The sequence below is a fragment of the Perca fluviatilis genome, chromosome 1, assembly GCF_010015445.1.
Source record: "Perca fluviatilis chromosome 1, GENO_Pfluv_1.0, whole genome shotgun sequence".
NCBI classification, from domain to species: domain Eukaryota; kingdom Metazoa; phylum Chordata; class Actinopteri; order Perciformes; family Percidae; genus Perca; species Perca fluviatilis.
The window spans coordinates 33,321,278-33,336,392 of NC_053112.1; the positions used below are offsets into that span (position 1 = coordinate 33,321,278).

Below are 15,115 nucleotides of genomic sequence, written 5' to 3' on the forward strand. Positions count from 1 at the left end.
AGTAGACAGATGAGCACTTACCACGAGGAAAATATCAGTTCCAGCCCTCTTGTCCGCTGTGGAAAAAAAGAAAATCAAATTATTTTCAGAAAAGTCCAAATGAAAACACAGTAGTAGGAAACTATTTTTTATCCTGACTTAAAAACTGTCACTGCCTTTACTGTGATAATACTGTAGAAGAATATAGCAACAAATACAAATTCCAGATGTAAAAATATATATGTCATGTTTCTGTTGCTTATTGGTTAAGTGTATGATGCATTTTTGGTTACAAAAGATAACACCGTATCATGCAATATTATACCATGTCATACACCTCCAAACCAAATCATACCATTCAAGTTCCCATAGTGTTTAAATTGTGACAAGGCAAATATAAACTATAGGAATAGAAATTGACTTTGGTGTGAAAATCTTCAGATCTACAAGGTCAATGGAGAAAAAATAAATTTCTAAATCAAAAAAGGCACAAGATGGTATCATCTATACAGTAATTGTCTTTGCAAAACTTTATAGTCGGAGAATCCATCAAGAAGTAATGTTAAAGGATAACTGATGTGATCAGTTGCAAAAATGTGTATCAGCCCTTACTTGACTCCATCTAATGACACCTCATCTTAAAGTGCTCACATTATTGCTCATTTTCAGGTTCATAATTTGTATTTAGAGGTTGTACCAGAATAGGTTTACATGGTTTAATTGTTAAAAAGCATCATATTTTTGTTGTACTGCACACTGCTGCAGCTCCTCTTTTCACCCTGTGTGTTGAGCTCTCGGTTTTAGCTACAGAGTGAGGCATCTCACTTCTGTTCTATCTTTGTTGGGAGTCGCACATGCGCAGTAGCTAGGTAAGCACAGCCAATCAGAAGCAGAGTATGAGGGCGTGTCACGCTAGCAGCTAGGAGAGCATTATAAGCATTATGTGTGTTACAAAGTGACGCACGTTCGTCACTTAAGTAAAGGCTGGACTACAACAGAGCTGTTTGGAGCAGTTTGTGAACAGTGTTTTCTGTTGGAGATGGTAAGTCCCTTTGGGGTGGACTTTGGGCTTTTTCACTTTGTAAACCTATAACATGCACAAAAAAAGATATATAACACTATAAAGGAAAGGGAAAAAGCCACACAGTATATATAATACATAATACATAATATGAGCACTTTAAAAAAAATTTAATAAAGGACTAGGTATGTATTCATGATATCTTTGTGTGCATGTTTTTTACAGCCCACATAACAGTATGTCAAGCACACAAGTTAACACTGTGTTACCACAAAATGCAAAACCCCAAAAATCTGTCATATCTACACACAATTTGGATACAGGACACATGCCAGCGTCAGGTGTAAAAGGGATCTTCAGCTTGAACCAACTCCATCAGGGGAAAACTTTCCTTGTTGAGTCCTGATGTTTGAATGGACATCGTCGGTTAAAAGAGACAACGAGGATGGATGGAAGGATGAAGAAGACAAGAAAAACAGAAAGTCTCCGAGGTGAAATCAGACTGATGGAGATTAAATGGCTGTTGGTTCTCAGATGGTTGTAGATGTTGGTTATCGTTGTTAGATGAGGGTTAGCGGAAAAGTTGTAACTGACTATCAGTACCTCATCGACGAGTTGCTTTGGCTCACCAGTCGGAGTAGCTCGGGGGAGCAGAGGCCCGAGGGAACCGGGTCAGAGTGTCGGAATAGGGAGAGCTGCCCCACACACACACACACACACACACACACACACACACACACACACACACACACACACACACACACACACACACACACACACACACACACAGACACACACACACACACACACACACACACACACACACACACACACACGGGGAATTCTTTATAAACCTAACATCCATGGAGAAATGTAGCAAATGTTGCGCTGTCTGCAGACTCTGAAAAACATCCCTCCACCAATTAACACCGTGGCATGCATGCAAGCAGAAACACTGCTCGTACCTGACCACAGCGAGGTCTCCGTGGATATCACACATGTGTTCACCATGATTACCTGTATTACCCACACTGCAACACAAGAGCGAGGGCGGACAGGTGAGAAAGAGAATGGGAAGACTCCGCTGAAAGCAACACGGACGGCGTGATCTTCAGAGTCAAAGTCGAAAGAGAGGAGGAAGACGCAGGAGAAGATGAGGAAATGAGGATCCATACAAAAAGAGGAAGACCATGCTCGTGATTTCTGATGAACAAAAAAAAAGTAAGAAAGATGTGGAGAGATCCAAAGTCGAAGAATCCCATACCAAACAGGGAGTGTGCACGTGGAAGAGGACAGAAAGGATGCATGAATAGCGGGCAAACATCAAAGTGCAACGAGCCACGGGTAAGAGGAGCTGGAGAGAGAGCGGATATAACAGGAGGAGAAAGTATGAGGAGAATCAAAGGCCATGAAAAGGAATAATGACAGAGAGAAGGAAAGAAGATGATTAATTAATTTTGTTTTGATCGACAGAAAAGATTCAGAAAAACTACGAGCAAAACTAACAACATTTCTGTCTGTGGCTATACAGTATGTAAACAATGTGTATGTGTGTTTGGACTCACTCTTCAAAGACGTCCTCTGTGTCCATCCTTCGGTAATACTTGGCCAGTTTGACGGAGAAGATGATACTGGGGATCAGAAGGATACAGCAGCCGCCCAGACCAAACCAGAATGTGTTCTGAAAAACACAGGTTTACATGTAGTCTTTCAGTTAACCTTTGATCCATTCCTGTAACACTCAATTAAATACTAATACCTCTAAAAATAGATTTTTAATGCTAAAATAAGTAGTCCATTGACTGAGTAGTCGGTGAAGTAATTCATTTAAAAATGCTGCTCTGCGCTGCTCAAATACAGTGATAGAAAGAGTTTTCTGATCCTATAATAACAGGGTATTGTACTTGATGTATCAGAAGTAAGTACTCATGCAGCAGAATGGATCCTTCTAGAGTAATATATTAGTATATATTATAGGGTTATTTGTAATGATACATTTTACTCAGCCTTTTAATGTTATAGCTACACGAGGTTCATAAATCGTTGGGTAGTTTGATCTATCACTGCACAATCATTTATGAACCACATTTTGTATGTCAAATCTGTAAAGGAATTAGTAGTAACTACAGTTTACACATTCAGTAAGAAAGTACCATATTTGCCTCAGAAATGTAGTGAAGTATAAAAAAGTACAAAATGGTAAAGGTTCTATTTTTCTCCATTTTATATGACAGTCATTTAAATATCTTTTGGTTTTGGACTGTTTGGATGTCTCCATTTTTCTAAAGACTTAGAAGAGTAACAATATAATGGACAGATTCATTGATAATTATATCTGCAGCTGCAGCCCTGCAGATTTCACATGATGGCACATGGATGCACAAGAAATGTACACATTACGACCTTTTTATATACAGTCTATGATTATGAGGCACAAATAGGACAGAACATATAAATATAAACATGTGTGAATGCACACGCATGCAGCACACACAGCACAGTGGCTGCAGGCATTGCTGGAGCACTGATATATTAAAAAAAGTCACTGTTTATACTGACCACAGGCTGTGGCTTGTTTGTGCTTTCATGAAACTCTCACAAACTCACACACGATATATGGCTGAAATGTAAATATAACATTTTACAACCCCTTGGGGTCGGAGTGAAAACAGTGAAGAATCTATGTGTATTTAACTCCCCACCCCCCTCAAAAAAACCGGGGGGGGGGTTGTGTGTGGGTGTTGTTTTTTTTCTCCCCCCCCCCCCCTCTTCCCACCAAAAACCCCCAAACCCAGCTGTTTATATTTCTAGTTGAAATCCAAATACACATGGGGGAACATGTATTGTACATACAGCTGTGAAATGAATCAGTGTACCTTTGCAGCCTGCCACACACACACACAAACAATAACACACAATAACACACACACACACACACGCACGCCTTACCACTGAATCAACTATGAAGCTGCACGCTACTATCTCCATACTGTCCACAATGTTACTGATGGGTTTACACTGGGCCACCTCTGCAGTCAACTGTAAGGGAAAAATACACAAAAAAAACCAAAGAAAAGATTAGAGTGTATGTATGATTGATGTCAGAAATTAAAACAATAACTTGATGAGTATGGTGTAGCAGTGGAAAGATGATTTCTCCTCAAACTTCTTATTAGACTTCAAATTTAAATCAAAGTGGCTTTTTGAACTGTTGAAATAATCTGGTACCAATCGAGACTTTTAAAAACGTCTGTAATGCACTGAAACCTGAACATCCTGTTGACTCTAAAGAGGGTTTTACTGTTCATTGTTGAAGTCTAAATCCAACACTACATGAAAATGTTTCCTTTTTCAGTTGAGTGTTTTGCCCCTTACAATTACACTCTTCTCTTCTGCTGACACACATTTTCTGAAAATCAGCTTAAGAAAATACTAATTTCAGCGCATTTCCATCCACAACTGTTAATGCAAATATTAGGAGTTGGATCATCAAGATAAGCAAGAGGTGGAGAACGAGCAATGAGATTATGTCATCAAAAGAGAACCAGTCGAACCCCAAATAGTGGGGATAAAACTGTAGAAAACATCATGTAAATCATGTAATTGAAAATGTGCATAAAAACAGGTGGATGGAAAAGGCATCCAATGTCTGTACTGTAAATCATAATCTTTTAAAAAGGAGACATCATGACTAAAAAGTGGTAGTATACTCACCGAGTTTTTAACCCATTCTGTGTACTGTTTGAAGTAACCCTCCAAGCTCTGTGTGTAGCCCTTCGTTTCCTAGACACCAACAGAGAGGAAAACACGTCAACAAGTGTGTGACTGCAGTCGGTTGGGGGTTGAGGGTGTGGATTCCTAAGTAAGGATTTGTAAGGTAAAGTAAAATACTGACTCATTTAATACAGTCCAGCAAGAGTACCTTAAAGTTGCTATTGTAGTGCTATTAATCAAGCTTGGATTGTAATAAAATAAGTTGCTGTTGTTAAGTGTGTTTATTTCAAATATCTGGTTTAAATCACAGAGAATGGAGCTGAGGAATTGATCAAAATTTGTTTTTAGATGAATACGCCATCTAATATTATCTGATTGACCAGTCTGAAGCAACAAATGGTGCAAGAAATAAAAGGAAGATGATGTATCCACATTTGCACATATCCCTCATATAATACTGTTTGTTGTAATTTTGTATTTCTTTTTATTATACCCGTTTCACCACATGGGAGGCGTTATGAGTGATGAGGTACTCTGCTGCATCGATGGCACTCAGGATATTCGTGACCTTGACCTAAGAGAGAGAGAGAGAAGAGAGAGAGATTAATTTGAATAACAGAATGACAGCATAACAGTACTACTGTAGCGTTTTGTCTGTTTCCTCACCGGCAGGTCGTTTGACATTCTCTGCAGTTGTTTGATACTCTGGCTCAGTGTACTCTGTGTGAGGAGACAAAAACCCCAATTGGTACCGAACAAAGCATGACTGTGTGTCTGAATTATTCATAAAACAAATATCACGTCACATTAACATTAAGAACACTGCTACCACAAACATGACAAAGACCACTGTTATATTGCAACGTATCAACAGTGGCTTACCCGCGCTCTGACATATTTCTGTGACCATTTAACGGACAGAAAAAAAGAGAGAAAACAAGTAAAGTTGAGGAGAGCAGCTAATTAAGACAAATGTTGACTAATATGTTTTTGGGATCTGATTATTTAAGTTCTTTAAATGGGATTTTTATGGTATATATTTTGATATCTTTTTATGTAGTTTGCCAGAAATGAGAAATAGGAGGCATTGTTTTTGTCACATATCTGCAATTTTAAAAGCCATAATACAAAATGCTCCAAGAAGCTGCACAAGATTGTTACTGCTACTAAGAAGCTGAGTCACTTAATAAACTGTATGTTCATTTACTTTGTCAGTAGAAGAAAGGTGTTTTTTGGACATATATACGAGGATCTGTGTGCATAAATGGGAGAGATGATTACCATTGCTTGCAGCATGGGAACCACCTGATCTCTGTGAATCTGCCTGATACTGCTGGCGTGTCCTTTCAGTGCGTTCTCCAGAGCACCACGTGGCTATAAAAACACACACACACACACGTTTGTTGCAGTTAAATCTTTAGGATATATAGGTACTAAATATTAACTCAATGATTTATAATTTGTTTCTTCCTTCCTTAGAACTACATGCACACACTAATCCTTCTGTGGTACTTTATGTCCCATGTGCCTTTAAATGGCACACTTCCTGTACTATGTACTATGCATGTACCATTCATGTGAGTGTATATGTGTGCTCAGGGTGAATGGGCTGCTTGTTCACACAAACTGAGCACAAAGCGAAATCATTTTCTGGAGAAGCTAGTCCAACTGTATATTTGGTATGTTTGTTTAAGAATATTTTTTATCTCATTCCTACAGTCTACAACATGTTAATTTTGCATTTGAATGATGAAAGCAATTAAGCTGTTGCTGTAATTTGTTGGTACGATGATGATGAGACTCACCAGTTGGTCGGCCTGAGCCTCCAGGTCAGTGGAGAAGGACAGGAGATCCACAAGAGTGACTCCCTTGTTTACCTAAAGCAACAAAACAAAGACATTCACTCATAGAGCAGAGGTCATATAGTTTTTAAGATTCCCTCAATTTGCACAGCTTTCAGTTTTCAGTTTAAGGTTTATTTAGGTGTCAGTCTGGATTTGGTGGAAATGCAAAGTTTCCCCAAAATGAATGAACTTTTTTTCATTATTATTAACAAAAATGAGAGCTGAAAACATTTAGTTTGTATGTATCCTTTTTACAAGTGAATATGATGAGAAGATAATATTTTTGTCTAAAATATTATTTCAAATTTAAATTTCATATTGCAACAGTTATACTTATGTTTAGTTTATTATAATAACCTTGACACATATGAACGACAATCACATACAAAGAGAACCACACTATGACTGTTTATCACCGGTGTGGAAAGCATATTATTAACCTGAAGGTCTAGCCAAATAAAGTCTCAAACCATAAATAAATGCTTTACCTTGTGTGGACCTGCTTTTAGTTCCCATATGGGAGAAAAAAAAGGTATTGCGCGCACACACACACACACACACACACACACACACACACACACACACACACACACACACACACACACACACACACACACACACACACACACACACACACACACACACACACACACACACACACACACACACACACACACACACACACACACACACACACACACACACACACACACACACACACCTCAGCCAGGTAGGCTTCATAGTCGATCTCTCCGACTCCAGAGTTGGCGAAGTTCATGAGGTTGTCTCTGCCGGCCTGCTCCAGCAGCATGATGTCCTGCAGGTCCACCTGCACACTCTCAAACACTTTGGCCAGATCCTTGTTGTACTGTTGTAAAACACACACATATAAACTATATAAGTTACCATTCATCTTGCCCCACCAAGATTTTTCTTTTAAAGATTATTTTTTGGGGCATTTTCGGCCTTTATTTTAACAGGACAGCTGAAGACATGAAAGGAGAGAGAGAGGGAGGAATGACATGCAGCAAAGTGCTGCAAGTCGGAGTTAAACCCGGGCCCACTGCGTCGAGGAGTAAACCTCTACATATGGGCACCCAGTAACAGATTTTTTATCAGCATTTCCTACACAGTAAATTGTTACTAACCACAGTTCTGTTGAGGAAGGAGTTAATGTTGAACATGGTCTCCAGCTGCAGAGAATGGTACAAGCCGTTGTTTTCATGGCAGTCCCTACGAGACAAATACAGTATGGTCACACACTGAAACTGCTCCAGTGTAAATGTATGTGTATTTGTGTGGCTCATTATTTGAGTTTTTTTATTGTGGGAATTCATTAGTGTTTATTTTGAGCATAAAAAGGTAATTTGCAGCAGAAAAAAAAAAGTTTACACATTTTTAGATGTGCAAATACATAAAGGTAAGTCCAGGTGAAAAAAAAAAAAGTTAAAAAAACCAATGACCTATATGTACAATATTAGTTGTTGGTATGTTACCTGTACAAGCTTCCCAAAGTCAAGTCAATGTTCGGATTCTGAAACAGCATCCCAGGAAGGAAGTTCTTCTTGGCGGGATGAACAAGGAATGGTGTATCTATGATCTACACACACAGACACATACACAGGTATTTTCATCAGCAAAGAGCCACAGTGTTGTCCGTTATGTAACACGATCCCGCTCAGATAAAACTCCAAGATAAAGACAGAGGGAGGCAGAGAGCAGAGTTAAAATAAGATGATTCAGGGAGGAGGAGAGTTTGTTTTCAGCACCTTGAATAGCTGTCGATTAGCCAGCGGTTCACAAATCAACTTCTCAACGTTGCCACCAACAACAAACAAGGTGGTCACGATGGCCATCAGCACCCACGCGAAGATAAAAGAGAAGCCCACCCCACTGAAAGAGCAAGAAACAGAGTGTGTGAAACATAATCACACAGAGACATCAGCAGGAACCTGCTAAGAACAACTTTTTACTGGCAAACTGCACTATTCAGCAAGGGCAATGCATCTAAGTGTGTATGAAACTAAACTATGGTATGGATTTTATCCATTTAGTCCATTGACACAGACTATAACGTGTCTCTACTACATCTCAGATGATTTTCATTAATTACAATCTATAAATAACGTTCTAGTACAATGAGATGAAACAAATGTTCAACCCTACAAACATCTACCTGTTGTCACTTGAAATTAGCTGAGCGTCAACTTGACAGTTCAAATAAAGTTTTACCAAACTATTCAAATGTTACCTCTTTAATTGTTTGCCCTTATTGTCTTTATAATCTAAAAGATATATTTTATCTTGTGTTACTTTATGGATTTGACAAACTCCTGCTCAAGCCTCGTCTCCAACGGTCTTATAATTCCCTCATTATCTATCTTTATGTACATATGCTACAGTAATAAACCTTTCTCATAGCAGACATTTTGACTTGTAAGAGTAGGAAAAACACAGGTGTATCTAAAATCATTGGTTATGGCTTTGTTTCATTCAGGTGTACCAGAAATGCATAGCAGTGTATGCACAATAGCAGGACCCTGGAACTGGTCCACTTGGATTGTAGCCGATATCATTGTTATAATTTACACCTGTATCATGAGTCAAAATGTCTGCTTTGAAAAGGTCTAGGATGTGTCTGAAAAAGCACTTCCTATTTACTATATAGTGGACTATATTTACTGTCTGCCACTTTATTTAAATGTGGCTATTTAGCATCCATTATATAGAGAGTAATAAATGAGTAAAAGAGGGAGTGATATCAGGCACAGCTTTACTCTCTTTTCAGTTTGAGCGTTAATCTGTTGTCTTGGTAACATACGCCATTAGCAGGTTGCCGCCGGTGTTTGATAGGCAGCCTCGTGTTGTTGGTGTAGCTTGCTTGTCGTAGCCGCAGGCACCGCACAGCAGTCCGAGAGTGTTGAAGGCTAGGACCAGGACGACCATGCAGAGCGCTGCCACACACCCGATCCACCTGCGCCAGAAACGCATACACACACTTACAGTTGTTGTTTGTGAGGACACTGTATTGTATTGACCATACTATGTAACCATAACCTTGTCATAATTCTAACATTAAACCTGCAATAATGTTGGGGGCAATGGAAACAACTTGGGAGCACAACATTGACATATCATTGTACATTGTAGACAACATTCTAGTACTTGTTAGCAACTGATTGCTTATTTACACATACACAAAGCAACATTATCATTCATTTGGAGTTGTGTTTCTGGTCGGTAAATGTCCAATATTCACTGGCTGAAAACAGATGCCTGCTACTGCCCAAAACAACTTTATAAAAGCGGTAAGATTGAACCAAAGTGGGCCAAACAGCAATGAGCTAACACTTGCTATAAAGCTCCATAAAGCCGAAGGGAGCTGTAGATTCGGGTGATAAATATATTTAAAATATTATTAAAATATTGATCATAGACACTTTAAACCTAAATCAAGTCTTAACCCTAAAATAAAGAGTTAACCTTGTGAAGGCCAAATTCTTGTCCCTTCAGATGGGAAGTTTGTCCCACCTATTGTGACAGATTTTTGTTCCCACGACCTGATAAATAAATGTACACAAACGAACACATATGCACAAACCTGTAGAAATCCAATTGGTCAACCTGTGGGTAATAGGACTCAATGTTTTTCTGTCCTTGGTTGAGGAAATTAGTGAAATTGACCAGAGACGCTTCCACTGGGAACATCTTGGAGAAGCTGTTGATCTCTGTGCCAACCTTATCCAGCATACCTTTTACTCCTACACACAAACAATAAAGACAAACAAGAAATCAGAACGCAACATGAATATGTGGTGTTTTTTCTATATCAATTAGAAGGCTTGTGAACTCAGAGGTGACAACATAGAGAAAGGGGGTTCTAACAGAAAGTGAAAAGAGACAAACAAGGACTTACGAGGTAGAGCTGTGGTTTCATCGTTCACAAGTACGCAGGGTGAAGGTGAGAGAAGGAAAAATATAAAAGTGAAAGACTACAGTCAGACTTAATCTCATATAATTTGTAAAGAAGGGAAAACAGCTATTTGTTAGGCAAACTAAATACACATGCATATAGTAGCACACACACACACACACACACACACACACACACACACACACACACACACACACACACACACACACACACACACACACACACACACACACACACACACACACACACACACACACACACACACACACTTGTGTACCTGAGACAATGTTTTTAGTTTGTTCATGAACCAGTTTTGGCGTATCATTAAAGGATGAGTAACCCTGGTGGCGGAAAGTAAGAGAGAAAAGAGGATTTAGAAAAAGATTTTAGAGAAGAACATTTTTGAACCAGGATTTGTTTCGTAAGAATATGATGGGTGAAAAAGAAAAGTGACAACATAACCAGTAGGATGATGAGGAGCTGGAGACAGAGACTAACCTTTTGTACAATGTTGCTGAGGTCTGTTTTCAGGACAGTATTGATATTGGCCAAAGCATGACTGACATCTGGCAGCTGACAGACAGAAAGAGAAAAAACAGGGAAGATTAGTTAAAATATGTCAATTAAAATCCCAGTTTCCATTATTTTCAGGTTCTGATTGTCATCTCATGTGTCAGACAATGTTTAGTTTCTCGGTACCTCGGAGAAGTCAGCGTTGATTCCCAGCTGGGATAGCGTGGAGCGGATGGTGTTGCAGGTGTGGGACACAGCTCCATTAGTGCAAGCAGGGTCTGATAAGGTGTTGGACAGAGAGGCACGCTCCCCTGACAGACTGGCCTGAAGTTTCGCCGTCCCCTCCTGAAGAACCTCCAAGGAGGAGCTGACGTTCTCTAGGGCCTCTTTGGTCTCCCGCATGGCTTCAGGAGAGAGAAGGAGAATAAAATGGAATAAAAAGTTAGCATTTTCATTTTACTTTTACTACAATATTCCACAATAGTGTGTTGTTTTATATTGTCAAATTGGTAAAGCCTTATACGATGTATATTAATATACATTCACAATTCACGCAACCACCACAGAACTACGCAAATTATAACAATAACACTGAATACACCGACCACAGATCAACAATCCACAAAGGAAAACCACATTAGAAGACGTTTAACAGGGTACAACAGTGCTTCAGATCAGCTCGGATTACCTTTGATGGCATTCTCAACTTTTGCTTTAGATAAAAGGAAATGTGAGGAAATCAAAGAGGAAAAAGGAAAGTTAAAAAATGGTGAGAATATTCCCTTAAAAAGGCACAATGGGATTCTGCAGTAATAAAACCACAAGAGAGCATACTGAGTGTAATAAGAAATCAGTATAAGTGTGGCAACAATTCACAAAAATAATGATTAGATACAACAATTTCAGTTCAGTTCAAGTTTTGAGGTTTTGCGAGCATCTTACGTAACATACAAAACATGAACAGCATTTTACATTTAAAAAAAAATTGTTAATGGCTGATGAAGCTTATCCTTGAATTGAGGAGATACTGTTTACTTAGCACTGCATTGTGATAAATGTACTACGTCTCAACTGTTTGAACTGAACAGCAGGTCGTATTAAAGGCTAATACAGAGTGTGTGTGTTACCTCCTGCCATACGCAGCGCAGTGTCCAGCGAGGGAACCACCTCTTTCTCCAGCTGACTGTGGATCCTCCCACCCAGCAGAGGTCCAATGTCTGTCGGGAAACACATCAGACGGTTTTATGACAACACTAGTTGTACTGCATATTACTACTGTAGGTAAACACAGCGAGCTACAGGCAAACAACGTGAGAGACATTAAAGTGATGGTTCGGAGTAATTTCACCCTAGGGTCCTTTGCACCATGACCTCGAGCCAAACACCCCCCCCACCCAGAAGCTTTTTTCACCTGGGTCTAACATTGGGAGAGTTAGCGTAGAGTAGCGTTATCAGCAGAATAGCTTAGCGCAGAGGCTAATGGACCCACGTTTGTTTCGTAAATGACCCCACTAATAATGCCCAAAATGATACCAAACGTCTACACTAGTACAAATAGGTTATGTACTCATAAAACGATGGATTGGAAAGTTTGTAAGTAGACCAGAAGTTTATGAACACTTGCCTGCTCTCTTCTGCTCTCTGTTGCTGCTGCTACCTGCAGTTAGACGAGTGCTTAGGGCCGTCTACAAATTACTACACCGAAAAGAGATACAACAAAAATATTTATTAATTTAATGATTAAATAAGGTAATGTCTCCAAACTTACCTCAATTATTACTTGTCTCCTGCTAGTTATACTACAGCACTTACTTAAAAAAAAAAGTTAAATAAAAAAATATTTTTGTTGCATCTCTTTTCGGTGTTGTAATTTGTAGACGGCCCTAAGCACTCGTCTTAGAGCAGCAACAACAGCAGAGAGCAGAAGCCAGCAGGCAAGTGTTATTTACATACACTTCTGGTGTACTTACAAACTTTCCAATCCATCGTTTTATGAGTACATAACTTATATGTACTAGTGTAGATGTTTGGTATCATTTCGGGCATTATTAGTGGGGTCAAAAATGGGTCCATTAGCCCCTGGCTTAAGCTATTCAGTTTACTATACGCTTTTTACGCTACTTTTTCTAAACCCAGTGAAAAAGGCTGGGGTGTGTTTGGCTTGAGGTCAGTCAAAACTAAAGGCTAAAATTACCGAACCATCACTTTAAACAAATACTTTATGTGAACAGTCTGTGGTCAACTTACTGTCGAGGTCTGACAGGACTTTGTTCTTTGCTGTGGTGTACTGGGCTGTCAGGTATTGAACTTGCTGCAACAGAAAACACACATATACATTCACCAACTTACTAGATTTTTTTGTAATGTGTCTTTAACATGGCACATGTGTGTGTGAGGGCATACCGCAGGTGTGTTGTTAGCAAATGTCTTCAGGTCTCTCATATTGGTGTTGATGAGCCGCCGAGTGCTCTTAATCTGGGTGGTGACATTATGGTTCGCAGCATAGGCAATGAGTACTCCCAAACTGAAAAAAGAAAACACAAACACACACACACACACACACACACACACACACACACACACACACACACACACACACACACACACACACACACACACACACACACACACACACACACACACACACACACACACACACACACAAACACACACACACACACACACACACGTAAAGCAAAGAAAGCAGCAGTATTCACCAGCAGAGGGCAGCATGGTTACATTAAGATGCATTTCTGCAGCATGAGCTTCAAAAGTCACTCATTAAGAAATCACAGAGACATGTGAGACAAGTGACAGGCCTGCAAAGTCTCATCTCATTATCAGCTACATATCACTCTTTATGTACAGTATATAACTCTGTTTTCTTCACATTCAAGGTTTTTGATCCCACACGTGTCAACAAGACTTTCTGATAAACAAAAACTTTGTCCAGATTGTTGCCAGTTCTACATGATGTACAGTCAATGAATGTACACAATGTTTGAGCCTCTTTCTTGCTTCATCTCCCTTCTCTGCCAGCTTAAAATGACTTTGTAAAGCATTTACCTGATGATTGGTAAAGATTTAACAAAGAAAACGAGTGATGATAATGACTTTAACCCGGGTTTACCTCAAGTTTGTCCAAGAAATTATGTATATTTAGTGTTGTTATATACTGTAGCAACTTACTATAGTGAAGTAAGAAAGCAGGATGGATGGAAAATGCTGTGACAAAACAATGGACAGTGATGAAGTCTACGAAGGTGCTGAGCTGATGATATGCAAACTTTCAGCTGTGTATTTGTTAATTATTGCAGTGGCATTTTGTGTTATTCCTGAACTTATACTCAAATAGTTACATATTTTTTATACCTTTTTAAAAAGGTATATAATTTGAGCAGAAAGCAAAGATTTGACTGAATGTCATTTGAAAGAGAAAAAGAAAGAATCTTCTGTGTAAGATATTATAAAAGAATCATAATAACAAAACCGGATCAGATAATATTGCCACATCTCCATATGGCCACAAAGTGCTTTATGTACTCACTGTATATGTGTGTGTGTGTGTGTGTGTGTGTGTGTGTGTGTGCGTGCGTGTGCGCGTGAGCATGCATGTTTGTGATGTGAAAGCACTCATTCAGACAGAGAGGCCTCTCACATGCAGCCAAGTGATATCAGTAACAACTAACTGTCCTGCACAGTTTGGATCGTATTTCTCCGACTGTGCACCTGTCTTTTACACTGCAGGTATGATCCAGTCTGTGTGTGAGCAGATGTTGTGAAAAGGAAACTCCAAAGATTTTACACATCTAAGTGTGCTTACAGGTCTTGTGGAGTACTACTCCATATGGAGCCACCATATGTGGCTCCAACGGGAGCTCTGTGAAATCTGATAACTTGCCTCAGTTGTGGCGGAAGACTAAATAAAAAGAAATTGAGGTGAAGTTAGAAAGAGCGGAGGTTACCAGACCTCTGTAGCCCGCTCTTCATCTCTGCGGCTCGAGGCTACATTATCCGCTACTAGCATAACACACCTGAAACACCCAAAACTATTAGCGGTCACGTTGCATTATGGGTAACGTACCAGGTTTTGACAAGGAAGAAGAATGT

At 39.4% G+C, this 15,115-nt stretch overlaps 1 protein-coding gene across 8 annotated transcripts in view; it reads right to left on the minus strand.

Annotated features, from left to right (window-relative positions):
• prom1b (prominin 1 b) overlaps nucleotides 1-15,115 on the minus strand; it is a 30,383-nt gene that overhangs the window by 1,908 nt on the left and 13,360 nt on the right. Inside the window, exons 5-29 of one of the 8 annotated variants that reach the window (XM_039807423.1) lie at nucleotides 13,409-13,529; nucleotides 13,253-13,316; nucleotides 12,133-12,222; nucleotides 11,694-11,717; nucleotides 11,192-11,409; nucleotides 10,991-11,065; nucleotides 10,770-10,833; nucleotides 10,475-10,483; nucleotides 10,160-10,319; nucleotides 9,380-9,532; nucleotides 8,328-8,451; nucleotides 8,055-8,158; nucleotides 7,707-7,791; nucleotides 7,280-7,426; nucleotides 6,520-6,591; nucleotides 5,996-6,088; nucleotides 5,597-5,614; nucleotides 5,381-5,434; nucleotides 5,208-5,288; nucleotides 4,715-4,783; nucleotides 3,950-4,039; nucleotides 2,566-2,681; nucleotides 1,966-2,031; nucleotides 1,604-1,695; nucleotides 22-56 (exon numbers count right to left, since the gene is read on the minus strand). In XM_039807423.1, the coding sequence (XP_039663357.1) occupies nucleotides 1,626-1,695; nucleotides 1,966-2,031; nucleotides 2,566-2,681; nucleotides 3,950-4,039; nucleotides 4,715-4,783; nucleotides 5,208-5,288; nucleotides 5,381-5,434; nucleotides 5,597-5,614; nucleotides 5,996-6,088; nucleotides 6,520-6,591; nucleotides 7,280-7,426; nucleotides 7,707-7,791; nucleotides 8,055-8,158; nucleotides 8,328-8,451; nucleotides 9,380-9,532; nucleotides 10,160-10,319; nucleotides 10,475-10,483; nucleotides 10,770-10,833; nucleotides 10,991-11,065; nucleotides 11,192-11,409; nucleotides 11,694-11,717; nucleotides 12,133-12,222; nucleotides 13,253-13,316; nucleotides 13,409-13,529 (2,167 nt within the window). In that variant the 3' untranslated portion in view covers nucleotides 22-56; nucleotides 1,604-1,625. Of the gene's footprint in view, nucleotides 1-21; nucleotides 57-1,603; nucleotides 1,696-1,965; nucleotides 2,032-2,264; nucleotides 2,355-2,561; nucleotides 2,682-3,949; nucleotides 4,040-4,714; nucleotides 4,784-5,207; nucleotides 5,289-5,380; nucleotides 5,435-5,596; nucleotides 5,615-5,995; nucleotides 6,089-6,519; nucleotides 6,592-7,279; nucleotides 7,427-7,706; nucleotides 7,792-8,054; nucleotides 8,159-8,327; nucleotides 8,452-9,379; nucleotides 9,533-10,159; nucleotides 10,320-10,474; nucleotides 10,484-10,769; nucleotides 10,834-10,990; nucleotides 11,066-11,191; nucleotides 11,410-11,693; nucleotides 11,718-12,132; nucleotides 12,223-13,252; nucleotides 13,317-13,408; nucleotides 13,530-15,115 lie in introns of those variants that run through there. The other 7 variants (XM_039807433.1, XM_039807450.1, XM_039807459.1 and 4 more) reach the window with 7 other exon arrangements.